Source organism: Plasmodium relictum (assembly GCF_900005765.1).
Source record: "Plasmodium relictum strain SGS1 genome assembly, chromosome: 7".
NCBI classification, from domain to species: Eukaryota; Apicomplexa; class Aconoidasida; order Haemosporida; family Plasmodiidae; genus Plasmodium; species Plasmodium relictum.
Window position 1 is genome coordinate 109356 of NC_041685.1, and position 15636 is coordinate 124991.

General features: G+C 18.2%; 4 protein-coding genes across 4 annotated transcripts in view; 2 read left to right on the plus strand and 2 right to left on the minus strand.

The window, feature by feature from the left end:
• PRELSG_0701800 (ubiquitin specific protease, putative) overlaps positions 1-2382 on the plus strand; it is a gene marked incomplete at both ends in the record, with an annotated part of 5214 nt that extends 2832 nt beyond the window's left edge. The window contains 3 exon segments of the mRNA XM_028675697.1: positions 1-105; positions 111-2120; positions 2290-2382. The exon segment at positions 1-105 is cut by the window's left edge and continues 2832 nt beyond it. Of these exon segments, the coding sequence (XP_028532260.1) occupies positions 1-105; positions 111-2120; positions 2290-2382 (2208 nt within the window).
• A 677-nt stretch (positions 2383-3059) lies between these two features.
• HU (bacterial histone-like protein, putative) lies at positions 3060-3704 on the minus strand (the record flags this gene model as incomplete). Its single annotated transcript, XM_028675698.1, has 2 exons — positions 3060-3458; positions 3537-3704. The coding sequence occupies 2 exons, from the start codon at positions 3702-3704 to the stop codon at positions 3060-3062; spliced, it is 567 nt and encodes a 188-aa protein (XP_028532261.1).
• Positions 3705-6424: 2720 nt separating this feature from the next.
• Positions 6425-8172, plus strand: RPA1 (replication protein A1, small fragment, putative; the record flags this gene model as incomplete). The annotated part of the gene is made up of 2 exons (XM_028675699.1): positions 6425-6438; positions 6732-8172. 2 exons carry the CDS (start codon positions 6425-6427, stop codon positions 8170-8172), a joined length of 1455 nt encoding a protein of 484 aa, XP_028532262.1.
• Positions 8173-8668: 496 nt separating this feature from the next.
• Positions 8669-14883, minus strand: CuTP (copper-transporting ATPase, putative; the record flags this gene model as incomplete). The annotated part of the gene is made up of 3 exons (XM_028675700.1): positions 8669-8687; positions 8774-9119; positions 9342-14883. 3 exons carry the CDS (start codon positions 14881-14883, stop codon positions 8669-8671), a joined length of 5907 nt encoding a protein of 1968 aa, XP_028532263.1.
• Positions 14884-15636: the final 753 nt, after the last annotated feature.

Here is a 15636-nt window from a genome sequence, read left to right on the forward strand (position 1 = left end):
ATAATAGTAATAAGAATAATAATAATAGTAATAAGAATAATAATAATAGTAATAAGAATAATAATAATAGTAATAAGAATAATAATAATATTGATAATATTAATATAGAGGAAAGTTATATGAATAATAATGATCATTATAATTGTTTTATTCATGATAATAATAAATGTAATAATGGCTTTAATACTTCTGAGAATCTAAATAATGATTATAATGTAAAACAAAATAATATGAGTAAAAGTAGTAATAAAAATATAAATTTAAATGAAAATAATATAAATGATTTTAATAAAATTAATATAAATTATTCAAAAAAGAAGAATTCTATTCATTGTTATTCATCAAATGGTAATGATATTTATAAGTCTTGTGAGGAATATTGTGGTGATCAAGGTAAGGTTTCAAGTAATGGATATTTAACTACAACTGAAATTGAATCAAAAAGTACAACTGAGAACACAGCCAAAAGTTCTTTTGATGAAAAAAATGAAAATAAATCAAGGAATATAGATAAAAATAAAATTTATCATAATATAGAAGAAAACATAGAAAAAGAAAAGATAAAAAAAAATAAAAAAGAAATTGCTTACAATCAAATTAATAATAGGAATTTCATAAAAAATGGAGATTATGAAAATTTTGAGGTGTCAAGAAATAATAATTTTTCATTTACTAATAATATAATTATAAATAATAAAGATTATAAAGATGATGATCAAAGTAACGAAAAAGAAAGACAGAAAATAAGAACTTCATTAAGTAATAAAAATCACGAAAAAGCGCTTGATGAAAACAAAAACAAACTGCTAGTAAATAAAGAAAAACAAAAAAAAAGTAGTAATTTAAAAAATCTATTAAATAAAGTGGACAGTAATAAAATGACGTCAGTAGTAAATAACAATTTCAACTCTAATAATTTAATTTTAAAAGATGAAAGTAGTAATTCAAGCAATAGTAGTAACATTAATAGTAGTAGAAGTAATAGTAGCAGCAGTAGTAATAGTAGTAATGATAGTGGTTCTAATCAAACAAATTCTGATTTTAGTCAGTGTAATAATAAAGAAAACATAAAAAATAAATCTCATAATAATTCTAAAAGAGAAAATGAATTACTTAATAATCTTAACTCTATTACAACAAAAGAACACCCTGCTGGTATTATAAATTATTCTACTACATGTTATATTAATGTTGTAATGCAGTGTTTGTCAGTTTTTTTTAAGTTAATTTACACATTACATAATTATGTAACAGCCAAGTATAAGAATGTGAATTTTTCAAGTGATGACACTGATCATATGAATTCGTCTTTTATAAATAAAAATTTTTTTACAAATAGTATTCCTTTTAATTTATTTGGAAATAATAATAAAAAAAAAGATGAACGTTTGTTGTTTACCTTTTCATATAAATTATTTCAACTAAGTAAAATGCATAGTAAAGGAAAAGTATTGTGTGTCAATAAATTGTTAAATTTATTAAATGATAAATATTCTTATTTATTTGAATATAATGAGCAACAAGATTGTCATGAGTTTCTTCTTTTAGTGTTCGATTTTATTCATAATATGATGAAAGTAATTGATGATACAGTAGATAATAATAATCAAATAGAATACTATTTAAAAAAAGAGCAGTCTATTATATATGATCTTTTTTTAGGTTTAATAGAAGAAAAAATTACATGTTCTCAATGTGAATATGTTAATTATATATATCAACCAGTTTATAATTTAAGTGTAAATATTTTTAAAAAAAATCCAGAAAATAACTTAAATGATAATTTAGTGGAATATTTTAAAAAAGAAGAAGTTAATTCAACATGCGAAAAATGCAAATGCAAAAAAATGTTTAAATTTTCATGTGTGTATAAGCAACCAAATATTCTTATTATCCATATGATTCGCTTATTAGAAGATGGATCTAAAATAGATAAAAATATCAAATTTGATATAAATAATTTTTCAATTCAAAATATTCTAAAGAAAAAAAATAATCAATATATTGAAAATCCTAAAAAATATAATTTATGCGGTGTAATAGTACATAGAGGACTAAATGCAAACTGCGGCCATTATATTTGCTATACTAAGAGAAAGCATACTAATGGAGTTTATATGGTAAATAAAACAACAACAAAAAAAAAAAAATATATTAATATTATTATTTATATATTCTATTTTATTTTTGATAATTTAATATATAATGACATTTTCAACCAATTTAATATATATTTAATCATTTATTCTGTTTTTTTGTATCATTTTTGTTATTTTATTTTATTTTTAGTGGTACAAATTTGATGATAGTACAGTATCTGCTGTTGATGTTGAAGAAGTTGAATCATCTAAAGCATATTGTCTTTTTTATCAAAGTCAATAATTCAATACTTTTTTTTTTAATATTCTTTTTTTATATCTATATATTTAAATTTTTCTTTTTTTTTTTTTTTAACTGATCTCATTTTATACTTATTTTTCCTCATTTTCTATTTTAAAATATTGATTTCATTATTTCCAATCATATATAATTTTTATATTATTTTTTTTTCATGATTTATTTGAACCTTGGATTTTCCTTCACTATTTTCTATTTTTCATAAATGGGAAATTACAAAAGAAATTTTAAATAAAAATTTTTTGCAATAATAAAAAAAAAGGAAAGTTAAAATTCTATATTTAAAAAATTACGTGAATTTTTCTGAAAAAAACAATTTTTGGACTTTAAAAAAAAAAAAAAATATATTCATTTAGGCATTTACATATAAGACATAATAAATCAAAGTAATATAAAAATTTTAACAAAAAAGTTATAAAAAAAAAATTCGTAAAAAATTTTCATAAAAAATTTTTAGGCATTTATATTTTTATTAAATATATTATGATAATATATATATATATATATATATAGTAATACAATTTTCAATAAAAAAATAATTTTGATAAATAATCTTAACAAAGGAATAAACATTGATAAGATTTTGTAATTTTAGGGATGAAAAGAAAAAAAAAAAAATTGTATTTAATACAAATTCTCTGAAATTTTTTCTTTTTTTTTTTTTAGTAAATCAACTTTTCATTTACATTTTCTTTAAAACTTTCATTAATATTTTCCTTATGAAAATTTTCTTCTTCTAATTCATTTTCATCATCATCTGATTTGTCTTTTTTTACTTTTACGTTTACTTTTATTAAGTCCTTAAATACTTTGGAGAATTTAAAATGAGGCATATGGCTACTTTCTATATGAATATCTTCTTTTGTTCTCATATTTTTAATACATCTTTTTTTTCTATAAACATTATAATACATACCAAATTTGTGAATATAAATTTTTTCATTATTTTCTAAATGTTTATAAATATTATCAAAAATTCCATTCATTATTTTTTCAACAGTTTTTTTGCTCTCTTTTGTTTCCATTGAAACTTCTTCTATTATTTGTTTCTTTGTAATTGCCTGATCATATCATATAAAAATTACAGTTATCTTATTAATATTCATATTTTATGTATTTTTTTTTTTTTTTCTTTTAACCTGTGATATAGGAATTTTAGAGGAAGTCTGATATAATGCATTTTTGTTATATGGATTACTTACGCTAATTTTGCTGTTAATAATATTGTTCTTATGAACATTAATAAAAGCTCGACGTGAAATAACTATTTTAAATATGAAAAAGAAAAAATACAGTATAACGTACATTTTAAAAAATATATATTTTAAAATATTGTATGTGAAAAATTAAAAAAATATATACATAAATATATATTATTATTATTATTCATTTCATTTACAAATTTTTATTTATGATCATTAAAAATATGAACCTTTTATATATAAATAATATTTATTCTTTAAAATTACTTTTTTTTATATGTGTATTTTTATTTCAAAAAAAAAAAAATTAAATTAAAATAAAATAGTAAAATAAAATATTACTTTTAATCATCTGAAAATACAAAAAAAAAAAGGAAAAAATTTGTGGATCTTTTTAATATATCAATACAAATGTTCGAGAATATAAAAAAAAAAAAAAAATTCAATTGAAAAATTCAAGATTTTTCAATTCTTTAATAATATTTTACAGAATAAAAAAAAAAAATAAATAAAATAAAAGCGAATCTTTTATTTTTTTAATTCTAGAAGCATGTCCAAAAAAATTGTATTTTATTATACCGCATTTGTTTTATTATACAACAAAATATACAATGGAAAATAATAATATTGATTTTGTATAAATTTTAACTTATTTTTGTATTTTCTTATCATTAGAAGAATTATATATAAAACGACAATTTTTTTTTTTCCCTTTTTTTCTAATCATTATTACAAAAGTTTTAGTATTTCTAATTTTTTTCTATTATGATTTTATAATCTTAATTTAAAAAATAAAAAAAAAAACTAAAATATTATTTCTTTTTTTTTTTTTAAAGGTTAAAGTATAAATTAATAATTTTTATATATTAATGCGTAAAAATTATCTTTTATTAAAATCCCATATAAATATCTATGTGTAATATGAGTTGTGTTGCTTATGAATTTTTTTTTTTCTTGCATCTAAAAAATAAGAGTATGACTATCTTGTAATAATATTCTTAAATAATTCTCACAATCATAGAAAATTTTAGATTATTTTTTGAAATTTTTTTCAAAATAAGTGATTTTAATATATAATAAAATATCAGTGTATTATATATATATTATATATATATATTATTAAAATAAAAATTATTCTTTTTTTTATTTTAAATAACTATATTGCTTCTTTTTTTGCCACTTCAGAACAAAAATTCCTAATTTCACATTAAGAAATATTTAAATATATATAAGTTTTTTTGGGTATTTATTAAATTAAAATATAGTAAAGGAACAATAAAAACAAAAATTATTTTATTATTCTAATTTATGATGAAAGCAAAATACCTTATAAATAATATATTGTGATAAATTTAACTAATTGTTATTATATTATGTATAAGGTTAAAAAAAATAAAGCAAATTTACTTTATATATTTTAAAATAGGAATTCCTTTAATTCCTATGAAAAATATTTCATCATCTTCTAAATATATGAACTTTTGTTGGAGTATACGTAATGATAAATAACAATGTAGAATTAATTAAATATTTTGTTGAATTTATATACATTTTTCAAAGTTATAAAAAAAAAAGAAATGATTATAAAATTTTTTTTTTCTTTTCTCAATTTTTAAGAGAAATATTCATTATGTAAAAAAGAAGAAAAGTATATATTATTAATTAAATATTTTAAAAAAAATTGTTATATTGTATTATTTACCCTTCTTATTGTCTTTTTTAAAAATATTTTGTGTAATTTTCCATATTGCTTGTCTTTTTCAATTATGTATTATTTTTCATAATATTTTATATTATTATTATTATAATTATTACTTCTTTTTTTTATCCTTTTTTTCTTTTATTAATTGTTACTTAAAATAGTATTTTTTTAAACTTTCTTTTTATCAAAAAATTCAATTCTATTTCAAATAGTAAATAAATAAATATATATATGTATAAATTAAGTTATAAATTTTTATTTATCATCCTTAAAACATTTAAAGATAAGCATGTTTTAATTTATCTCCACATAAATATAATATTCCCTTTTCATATATTAAAAATATTCATTATTTTTTAACATAACATCTTTTATTTTTTATCTGCTTTATTTTTTTTCCATTATTATTATTTTTTATTTATATATTTTTTACTATTGCCCAAAACTACTATATAATGTTAGTTTTTTTTTTTTTTCTTAATGTACATTTTATTATTTTCTCTATTCTCTTTTTTTTAATTTAAATAATTTTTTTTTATAATTTATATTATATAATAGTTTTGAAGTATATTAATTTAAAAAAATTTTTTGTCTATATATAATTCTTTATTTTAAAAAAAAAATAAAAAGTTAATAAAGAATTAATGTATATATGTAATAATTATAATTAAAATATATAGATGTATTATTAGCTAAAAAAGGTGTAAAATAAATTTAAAAGAGAAAACTGATAAAAGGAAAATAAAAAATATATGAAAAATCACTAGTAGAGTTTTGATAAAAAATTTAAAAAAAAAACATAGAAAAATGAATAAGCATTAATAATTTAAATATTATAACTATTTCTTTTATGATTCATTTACGTAGATATTTTTTTAATTAAGCATTTATTTCTTTTATTTTTATTTTTATTATCTTACTTATTTCTTTTATTTTATTATTTTTATAATTTTTTTTTTCTTTATATATATAAGATACATTAATTTTATAAAATATAAATATTATAGTCATATGTAAATTTTAATATCATAAATTTTATTTCTGAATGCCAAATAAACTATTTTTTGTTTAAGTTTTTTCTTATTTTCAAGAAACATACCAGCTTGTTGATGAAACATTCAAAATGAGTGAAAACGAGTAAGCTTGTGAAATAATAAAACTTTAAGATAATTAAATGAAAATTCTGTTATTTTATTGAATTAATAAATATATATATATATATATATATATATATATGAGTTTTAAAATAATGATTATATTTCACGTATATTAAAGAAGAATTTTAATAGAAATTTTTGATATATATATATATATACATATGGATAGTTATTTCATTATTATAATTTTCGAAGATCAACTTTTATTTTTTATTAGAACTTATAAATTAAAATTTTAACTTTTTCATTTTTTTTTTTTTTTTTTTTTGATAGCTTACTCTTTCGTATTAGTCAAATAACGACATATGTGAGCAAATGGATAATAAAAGCAAAAGTTGTAAATAAAACAAAACTTTCAACTTTTAAAAATAATAATAGTTTTTTTAGCATAGATATAACAGACGTACACGGAGATTCTATTTCTTGTAAATTTTGGGGGAGCTCAGCAGATAAATGGTTTAACAATATAGAATTAAAAAAGGTATATATTTTTTCAAAGGGAAGAGTATCAATAGCCAATCCAAAATATAATACAGTAAAGCATAAATATGAATTAACTTTCAATGAAGATAGTGAAATTCATGAAGTAAAAGATGATGGAGAAATAAAAATACAAAAAAAAATATCGCTAGTTAATTTAAGAGATATAAAAATTGCAACTAAAGAAACCCCATTTACTGCTGATTTAATAGGAATAGTAAAGCATATTGGTACTATAAGTAATTTAAAAACAAAGCAAGGTAATGATATAACAAAACAAAATATAATTATCGTAGATGATACAAAACATTCTTTCGAAATTTCTTTCTGGGATACTAATGTAAATTTAATTAAAGAAGAAATAAAAGAAAATGAAATATATATCTTTACTAATATTAGCATAAGAAATTGGAATGATATGAAAAATGGTACTTTTGGAGTTACTAGTTCTATTGAAAAAATGGAAACTTTGAATGAAGACTTAAAGGGAAAATGTTCAAAAATCTTACAATGGTATAATACTAGTGGTAAATATGAACAATTTACAAATATGAGAAATATTTTATCTAATGATGTTACTCAAATTCCAGATAAGTATTATTCTTTAAGTGATGTTAACGATGTATTAACTAAAATATCGGGTACTTATACCTTAGTAGGAAGAATTAAAAGAATCTATTGGAAAAGTAAAGAAAATGAACACAGATTTTATTATCCTGCTTGCACTAAATGTAAGAAAAAATTGTTATCGAGCGGACAAGATAACAGTTTAGATAATAATTATAATGATGCTAACGAAGAAGAGAATATTGTCTATTCATGTATGAATTGTGATGAAAATAACGTCAAACCATTTTATAATTATACTTTTAATTTTCTTTTCATGGATTTTTCTGGGTCTATTACTCTAAGGGCTTTTTCTGATGAAGGTTATAATTTGTTAGGAAAAAAAGCAGAAGAATTAAAAAACTTAGATGATGATACTTTAGATTATTTATTTAATTATGATTTTTTATATAAAGAATATAAAGTTGTTGTTCGTGTTAATCAAAAAGTTTACAATGGTATAGAAAGAGTCAATTTTACAGCAATGAGAATATTTCCATTAAAACATTCTGATATTTCTTATTTGTTAAATGAAATTCAACTACTTCTTACAAATAATAATGCCACTCCTAAAAATAAAAGAGCTTTAAATGATGATACAAATGATACCAAAAAACAAAAAATATAACAACTATTTTCATTTTTTATATAACATATGCATATATATATATATATAATATAATATAATATAATATAATTGTCAAGTGCCTCGTCTCATTTATGGTTTCTCTTTTTTTTTTTATTTACTCTTTTTTCAATTTTAATATAAAAATATCTTAAGTAATTGCAACATTTGAATTTTTTAAAAATATAATCTTATATAAAAAAGTACAAATTTTTCAAATTTTATTTTTTTTTATTTACTTTTAAATACTCCTTACTTTCCTTTTTAAACTTTTTTTTTTTTTTTTTGAAATATTATAAATAGAAAAAGGAAAAAGATAAATTTATATTTTAACTAAAAACGATAAGGATTAATAAATAAATTATATATGTAAAATAAATTCAATAAATCAATAAATATTATATATAAGTAATTCAAAAAAAAAAAAAAAAAAAAGAAGAAAAAGAAACGTTATTTTCTTAAAAAGATACAAGTTTTGTCTTAATTACTTTGAATATGATTAAACGTTCCTTAAAAACCTAAGAAAACAAAAAATATATTATGATTATTTATATATTTTTAATATAGAAAATATTATATATATATATATATATATTTTTCTTACAATTTTAGAGATAAAGAAGATAAAATGACAATAACTGAACTACAAAACATTAAGAATGTAAAAAGAAATGGTGAAAAAATATAATTTAAGGAATAAAAAGCTCCACTTGCCAATAAAATAAAAAAGATGTTGACAAAGAAAGAAAACAGAAAATTAAATTTTATTACTAGCAATGTTTTTCTACTTATTTCAAATAATTTCATTATAACACTTATATTATTATCAACAATACAACCATCCGCACTATCCATAACAACATTTGATCTAGTACTTAATGACAAACCTAAATCAGCACTTTTAAGTGCAAAACAATCATTTATTCCATCCCCAATCATACAAACTTTTCCTATTGAAACATTAAAAATATATATATATATATATATAATTATTACATTGAACTCTTATGCAATAGAAAAAAATAAAAATTTAAAACATTACATAAAAAAAAAAAAAACTAATAATAAATAAAACACATTAACCATAAAAATAGAAAAGACTGATGATTACATTAAATAAAAAAAAAAAAAAAAAAGGATTTTACAAAACATATATAAATATTTTAAATTACCATCATTTAATGATCTTATTTTTTTTACAAAATGAACTTTTTCTAATGGTAAAGTGTTGGAAGAAATATTTTCTTTCGATATTCCCAAAATTTTTGAAATATAAAGAGCATTCATATAATTATCTCCTGTGCATACATATACTTTTTTCTTTTTTTTTTTTAAATATTTTATTAAGTCAAACACTTCTGGTTTTATACTATCAACTAAGGTAAAGAAACCAATTATTATACCTTCTATACACATAAAAATAATATTATTTCCTTCATTTTTTTTACTATTAGAATAATTATATAAAAACTGATACGTTTTGTGAACATTACAATCACAAGAGTATAAATATTTTTCCATATTTTTTACATTTAGTTTTTCTTGTTCCACTTCTGGTTTAGTGCAAAAAGTATTTTTATATTTTGTATAACAGTAAAATAATGTACCAATCGTTATTGATAAATCATTTATTACACAATTTATTCCCTGATTCCTTTCATTTATTAAATTATATACTTGAAATTTTTCTTTTATATGAAAATTTTTATTTATAAATGTATTTATAGATTCAGCAAATAAATGATTACTATATTTTTCAATATTTAAACTCAAACTTAAAAATAAGTATAACCAATTATTAATTTTTTCCTTAAGATTATTTTTATCATCTAAGTGAATGTTATTTTTAAAATATTCATTTCCATTAGATATGTCGCTTTTTATGTTATGATCATTATTATTAGTGATATTTGTATCTCCATAACTTCTATTATTGTTAATTTTATTGTAGTTACATACATTTGTACAGTTATAATAATTCCTTGTTTCACTATAATATGAGTCATCATTAGAATAACAATTCTCAGAATAATTTATAAAATTCTCCTTCAATGAGTTATCTAATATTTTTTTATATTTTTTTTTTTTTGTTTTTTCAGTTATAAATGATGTTAAATTATTTAAAATAGATTTTTCTCCTTTAAAGTGATGAGTTTTTTGTTTACTCAGAGAGTATTGATCTATTTTATTTCCTTTTTTCTTTTTTAATTCTTTTATTTCAATTTTAAAATATTCTTTTTTTGTAGTAAAAGAATAAAATGTAATATCTTTATTGAAACAACTAAAACTTTCTATAAAATTCAAAGTATTACTGTTTTCCTTCTCTCTTTTTTTTTCTTTTTTTTTCATTTCTTTGTTTTTGTAAAAACTATCAAAATTCTTATTTATTACATAACTATCTTCCATTACAACACCATTAGAATAATCATCATGTGAAAAGCTACTCTGTTTTAATTTCTCAGAAGTAAAATTAAAATCATAAAGATTATTGCTTCTTTTATCATATACATTATAATTATTATTATTACAATTATTCATAGTAACTGTGTTGTTGTAGATATTATTTTCATCCTGTTCACATATGTTATAAAAGTTATTTTCATCCCTTGAAATGTATGCTATATCATTAGGGCTTATATTATCAGTAAAATTGACTAAAATATTGTTATTAGTAAAATTTTTTAATAATTGATCAATAAAAATATCTATATTATTAGAAATATATATTTTATTTACAACTGGCTTACCAACTGTTAAGGTGCCAGTTTTATCAAAAATAAAATGGTTACATTGCAAAAATATTTCAAAAATATTTATATTTTTTATAATAATGCCAATATTACTACATATATAAGAACTGATAGCTATTGATAAGGGGCTAGCTAATCCGACTGCACAAGGGCATGCAACACATAAAATAGATAAAGAAAAATGAATAGAAAAAAGAACACAAGAAAAGAATTTGTTTAATTTAAAGTAATTCCCTTTTCCTATATCTACATAATTAAAAAAAGTTAAAAAAAACCATATAAAAAATACAATAAAGCATAATAGTATTATTGCTGGTATAAATATACTAGCAACTTTATCTGCATATAATTGTAAATCAGTTTTCTTACAATTTATATCATCTAACAACTTCTTAACATATTCTATATAGTTTCCTTTTGATATATCATCAATATATAAAATAATTATTCCCTCAACACATTTTGAACCAGCATATACTTTATCCCCTTTATATTTTTTAATTAATTTCTTTTCACCACTTATCATACTTTCATCAACACCTGAAATTTCATTATTAATTTTTATTCCATCAATTAACAAAGTCATTCCTTCATAAAATACTAAAACATCATTTTTTTGAATAAATTGAATTGGATAGCTATTTATTATATAATCATTTAAATTTATGTTTTTATCCTCATAGAGTATCTTATTTATTTCTATATTTCTCTTTATATAATAACTAAAGAATAAATCTTTTTTACCTTCACTATTACAATCGTTACTTGAAATGATTAATTTATTGTTAGAAAAAGTATTTGTTATATCTTCTTTAAGAGAATTATTGTTATTACTACCACTATTATTATTATTAATAGCATTTTTAACACGATTATTACTATATGTTTCATTAACGTTATAAATATTATTATTATCATTATTAGAAATATTATTCTTTCTAATTTCTAATGATGAACTGAAACACTTAGTTAGTTCCTTTTGGCTTTTTTTTTCTTCATCTTTATTCTTCTCCAAAATATATACATGCTTTGTTTTGCTTTCATACAAATTTTCAATTTTCTTTTTTGTAAAACTAACTAGAAAATTCTCAATTTCAGAACCAAATTTCATTATACATATTAATAATGCAGATGAATCAAAATATAATGGAATTCTATCTGCGTCAATTGAAAAAATTATACAAAACAATAACAGAAAAAGTGAATAGAAATAAGAAAAAGAGGAACTTATAGAAATTAAAACATTCATATTAATTATTTTATTCTTTAAATTTTTATATCCATTTAAAACAAAATTGAAACCATAATAAATATAAACAATAGAACTTAAAAGAAAAATTAATAATAATCTTATAGTCAAACTTGGTAATATCTTGGTATCTAATTTTATATTAAATGAATGAATAATTAAATTATGTAATGGACTGTACATAAAGATATTTAATATTTTTTTTAATTTGTTTCTTTTATTAGTGTTATTTTGTGTTTTCTCAAAATCACTATTATCCCTTTTTAGCTCTTTTTGATTATGAGAATTTTCGGTCAAATATTTGTTTTTTTTTTTCTTATCCACTTCATTTATATTTTTATTTGTTTCAGGATTTTTGTGCTCCATATCTGAAACTATAGTTTCATTAAAATATGAATTGCAATTTTTTAAATTATCTGTATTTTTATATTCTAGATTGTGTGAATCATCAAAATCCTTTTTAAAATTATCCGAATTTGTTATTTTTAAACTATCCGTATCATTAATTCCAGAATCATTTGAGCTATCGATCTTAATAAAACTTGTATCATCATCATTTTTAGGGTTTTTTGAATTATTATTACCTTTTGTGAAATTATTTAAATTTTTTGTTTTAAAATTATTTGTATCATGAATTTCAGAATCATTAGGGATTATTACTTCACTAAAGCTTGTATCAACATTTTTAGAATTATCTATATTATTAAATTTGGAAGTTTCATTATTATTCTTATAATTCAAAATACTTCCTTTTTTGCTATCATAAACATCATTTTTATGTAAATCATGTTTCATATTACGAACATTATTAAAACTAGTAAAATTGTTTTTTATATTATAACCAGGAGTATGCGTTTTACCAATTTTATTTATAGGATCATAATTTGTTTCATAATTAATTGATTCTTCATCTTTTTTATAAGTATAATAATCTTTACTTTTACTTTCGTTATTCAAATGATTATTACTTTTTGTTATTGATTCATTAAAAACATTATTTTTCAAATTGTGAATCACATTGTTTTTAATTAAATTCATACTTAATGATTCATTGGAAGCGTAGTTATTAATATTTATATCAGAATAAAATTTATTCATAAATCCCATATTCATCTGATAATTGTTTAATATGATAATAATAATGCTCAAAAAAAAGCAACAAATTAATTCTATCAATTTCCATCTATTATTTTTTTCATTGTTTTTCGTAGACTTAAAATACCTTTCTTTATCTTCATCATAATATGCATCAATATTCTTTTTTTTTTTTAGTTCTTCTAGTATATATCTTATTCCAATTATTTCAGGATTATATAAAATATAAATGTATTCTTTTTTTACATCATATTCTACATTTTTTATTCCTTTTAAATCTTTTAATAATTCATATGATTTTATTACATCATCTCTGTAAACATATAAAGTTATTTCAAAAAGACTACAATTATTATTATCATCTTTATATATATCCAATAAATCATTATTAAAACCACTGTCCTTTATTTCTGTCATTATTTTATTCACATAATTTCTAATATTGCAACCATGTAATTTATTTTCAGACATATCAATTTTTAATTTTATTTTATTTTCTGTAGCAAAACTGCTACCCTCTATAATAAAATTTTTATTTTTTAAAAAATTTATAATTTTGTTCCCACAATTATCACAAGTCATATTGTATATTTTTAATTCACATACATATATATTCATTCCATCTTTATAATTTTCGTAATCATAAAAAACATTGTTTCTCTTATTAGTTGATAATAAATTCCTTCTATCTATATTTATATAAACATTATTTTCATATATATTTTTTTCTTCCTTTTTTTTTTTAAAATGAGTTAATAAATTCATAATTTTATTATTTTTTTTTTTTACTTTTTTTTTTTCTTCATTAGTCACATTTTCATTATATCTTTGAAAAGGAATTTCAGAATAATTTATTGTATGATCATATGTATTTTTAATTATTTTATCATCTCTATTTTTTTTACTATTACAACATTTTTCATTACTTTCTTTATTTTCATTTATTTTACAATTTAAATATCCATTTTTATTATGCTCATTTTTATTTTCCTTATTTTTATTATCCTCATTTTTATTATCCTCATTTTTATTATCCTCATTTTTATTATCCTCATTTTTATTATCCTTAGTTTCATCTAAATTATAATTTGAACTAAAAATTAATTTCTCTTTTTTATATATGCTAACACCACTATCCCTAGTACAATCCTTCATACATGTATTATCAGAATTTGCACTAATTTTATCATTTGATGCATTTACATTATTATTATTATCATTTTTTTCTTTATTATTCTTAACATTATTTAAGTTATTATTATTATTGATTTCACATATATTCATTTTTGATTCTTCATATGTTATTTTTCTTTTTCTTTCATCATTTATATGTTCATTGATATCTTTATTATTTGAATAAAAACTCAAAGAAGTTAATTTTTCATTACTGGTAAATCTATTATTAATATACTCGTTTTCATCTTCTTCAAAATATCCATTAATATCAAGATCTTTTATTTTTTCTATTATTATATTTTTATCAATAACACAATCATCATAAGAAATAGAAGCAGAATTATGTATAAAAGTAATCTTATTTATCCCTTCTATATTTAGTTTTCGTATTTTATTCTTTATATTTTTGTTAATTCTGTTAATTAATAATTTGTTTTGAGCCATTTTTCAAAACAAAGTATATAGCTTCTTTTATAAATAAATCAAATAGAAAAAAAAAAAGAATATTTTAAAATGAATAAAAAAAAAGAAAAATTATAAATTAATAAATTTCTCTAATACCATTATAAAAATTAGTATGAATAATTTTTCAGAAATTATTTATATGAGGTGACAAATTGTTTGAATACTCTATAATAAAAAATGAAAATGCTCATGGTATATTAAAAGAATATTTTAAAAATAGAAATACCATATAACTTTAAAATATATATAAAGAGCTTCACAAAATATATATATTTATTCTTTTTTTTGTTTTATATATACATATATATATATATATAAAAGTAAATTAGAAATAATTTTAAAGAATTAGTCTATAATGATAAATAGAAAAGAAAAAAAATAAGTATATAATATATATATATATATGAAATTAAAAATTTTTTGTATTATAAAGAGCTAATGATTATAGTAAAATTTTTTAAAAATTCATAAAAACATTATAAAGAAAAAAATATATATTAAATTAAAACCTTTTGATATTTTTTATAAGAACACACATTTAAAAAAAAAAAAATGTGAGAATAAAGAAAATTTTAATTTTTTGAATTAAAAAAAGTATGTATATAAATTATTTTAAATTGTATATGTTAAAATATTTTAGTTAATTTTATTTTTACTTTTATTTTTATTTCTTTTATTTTCTTTTCTTTTATTTTTTTTTTTATTTTTTAAATAACTAAAATTATAAATTAA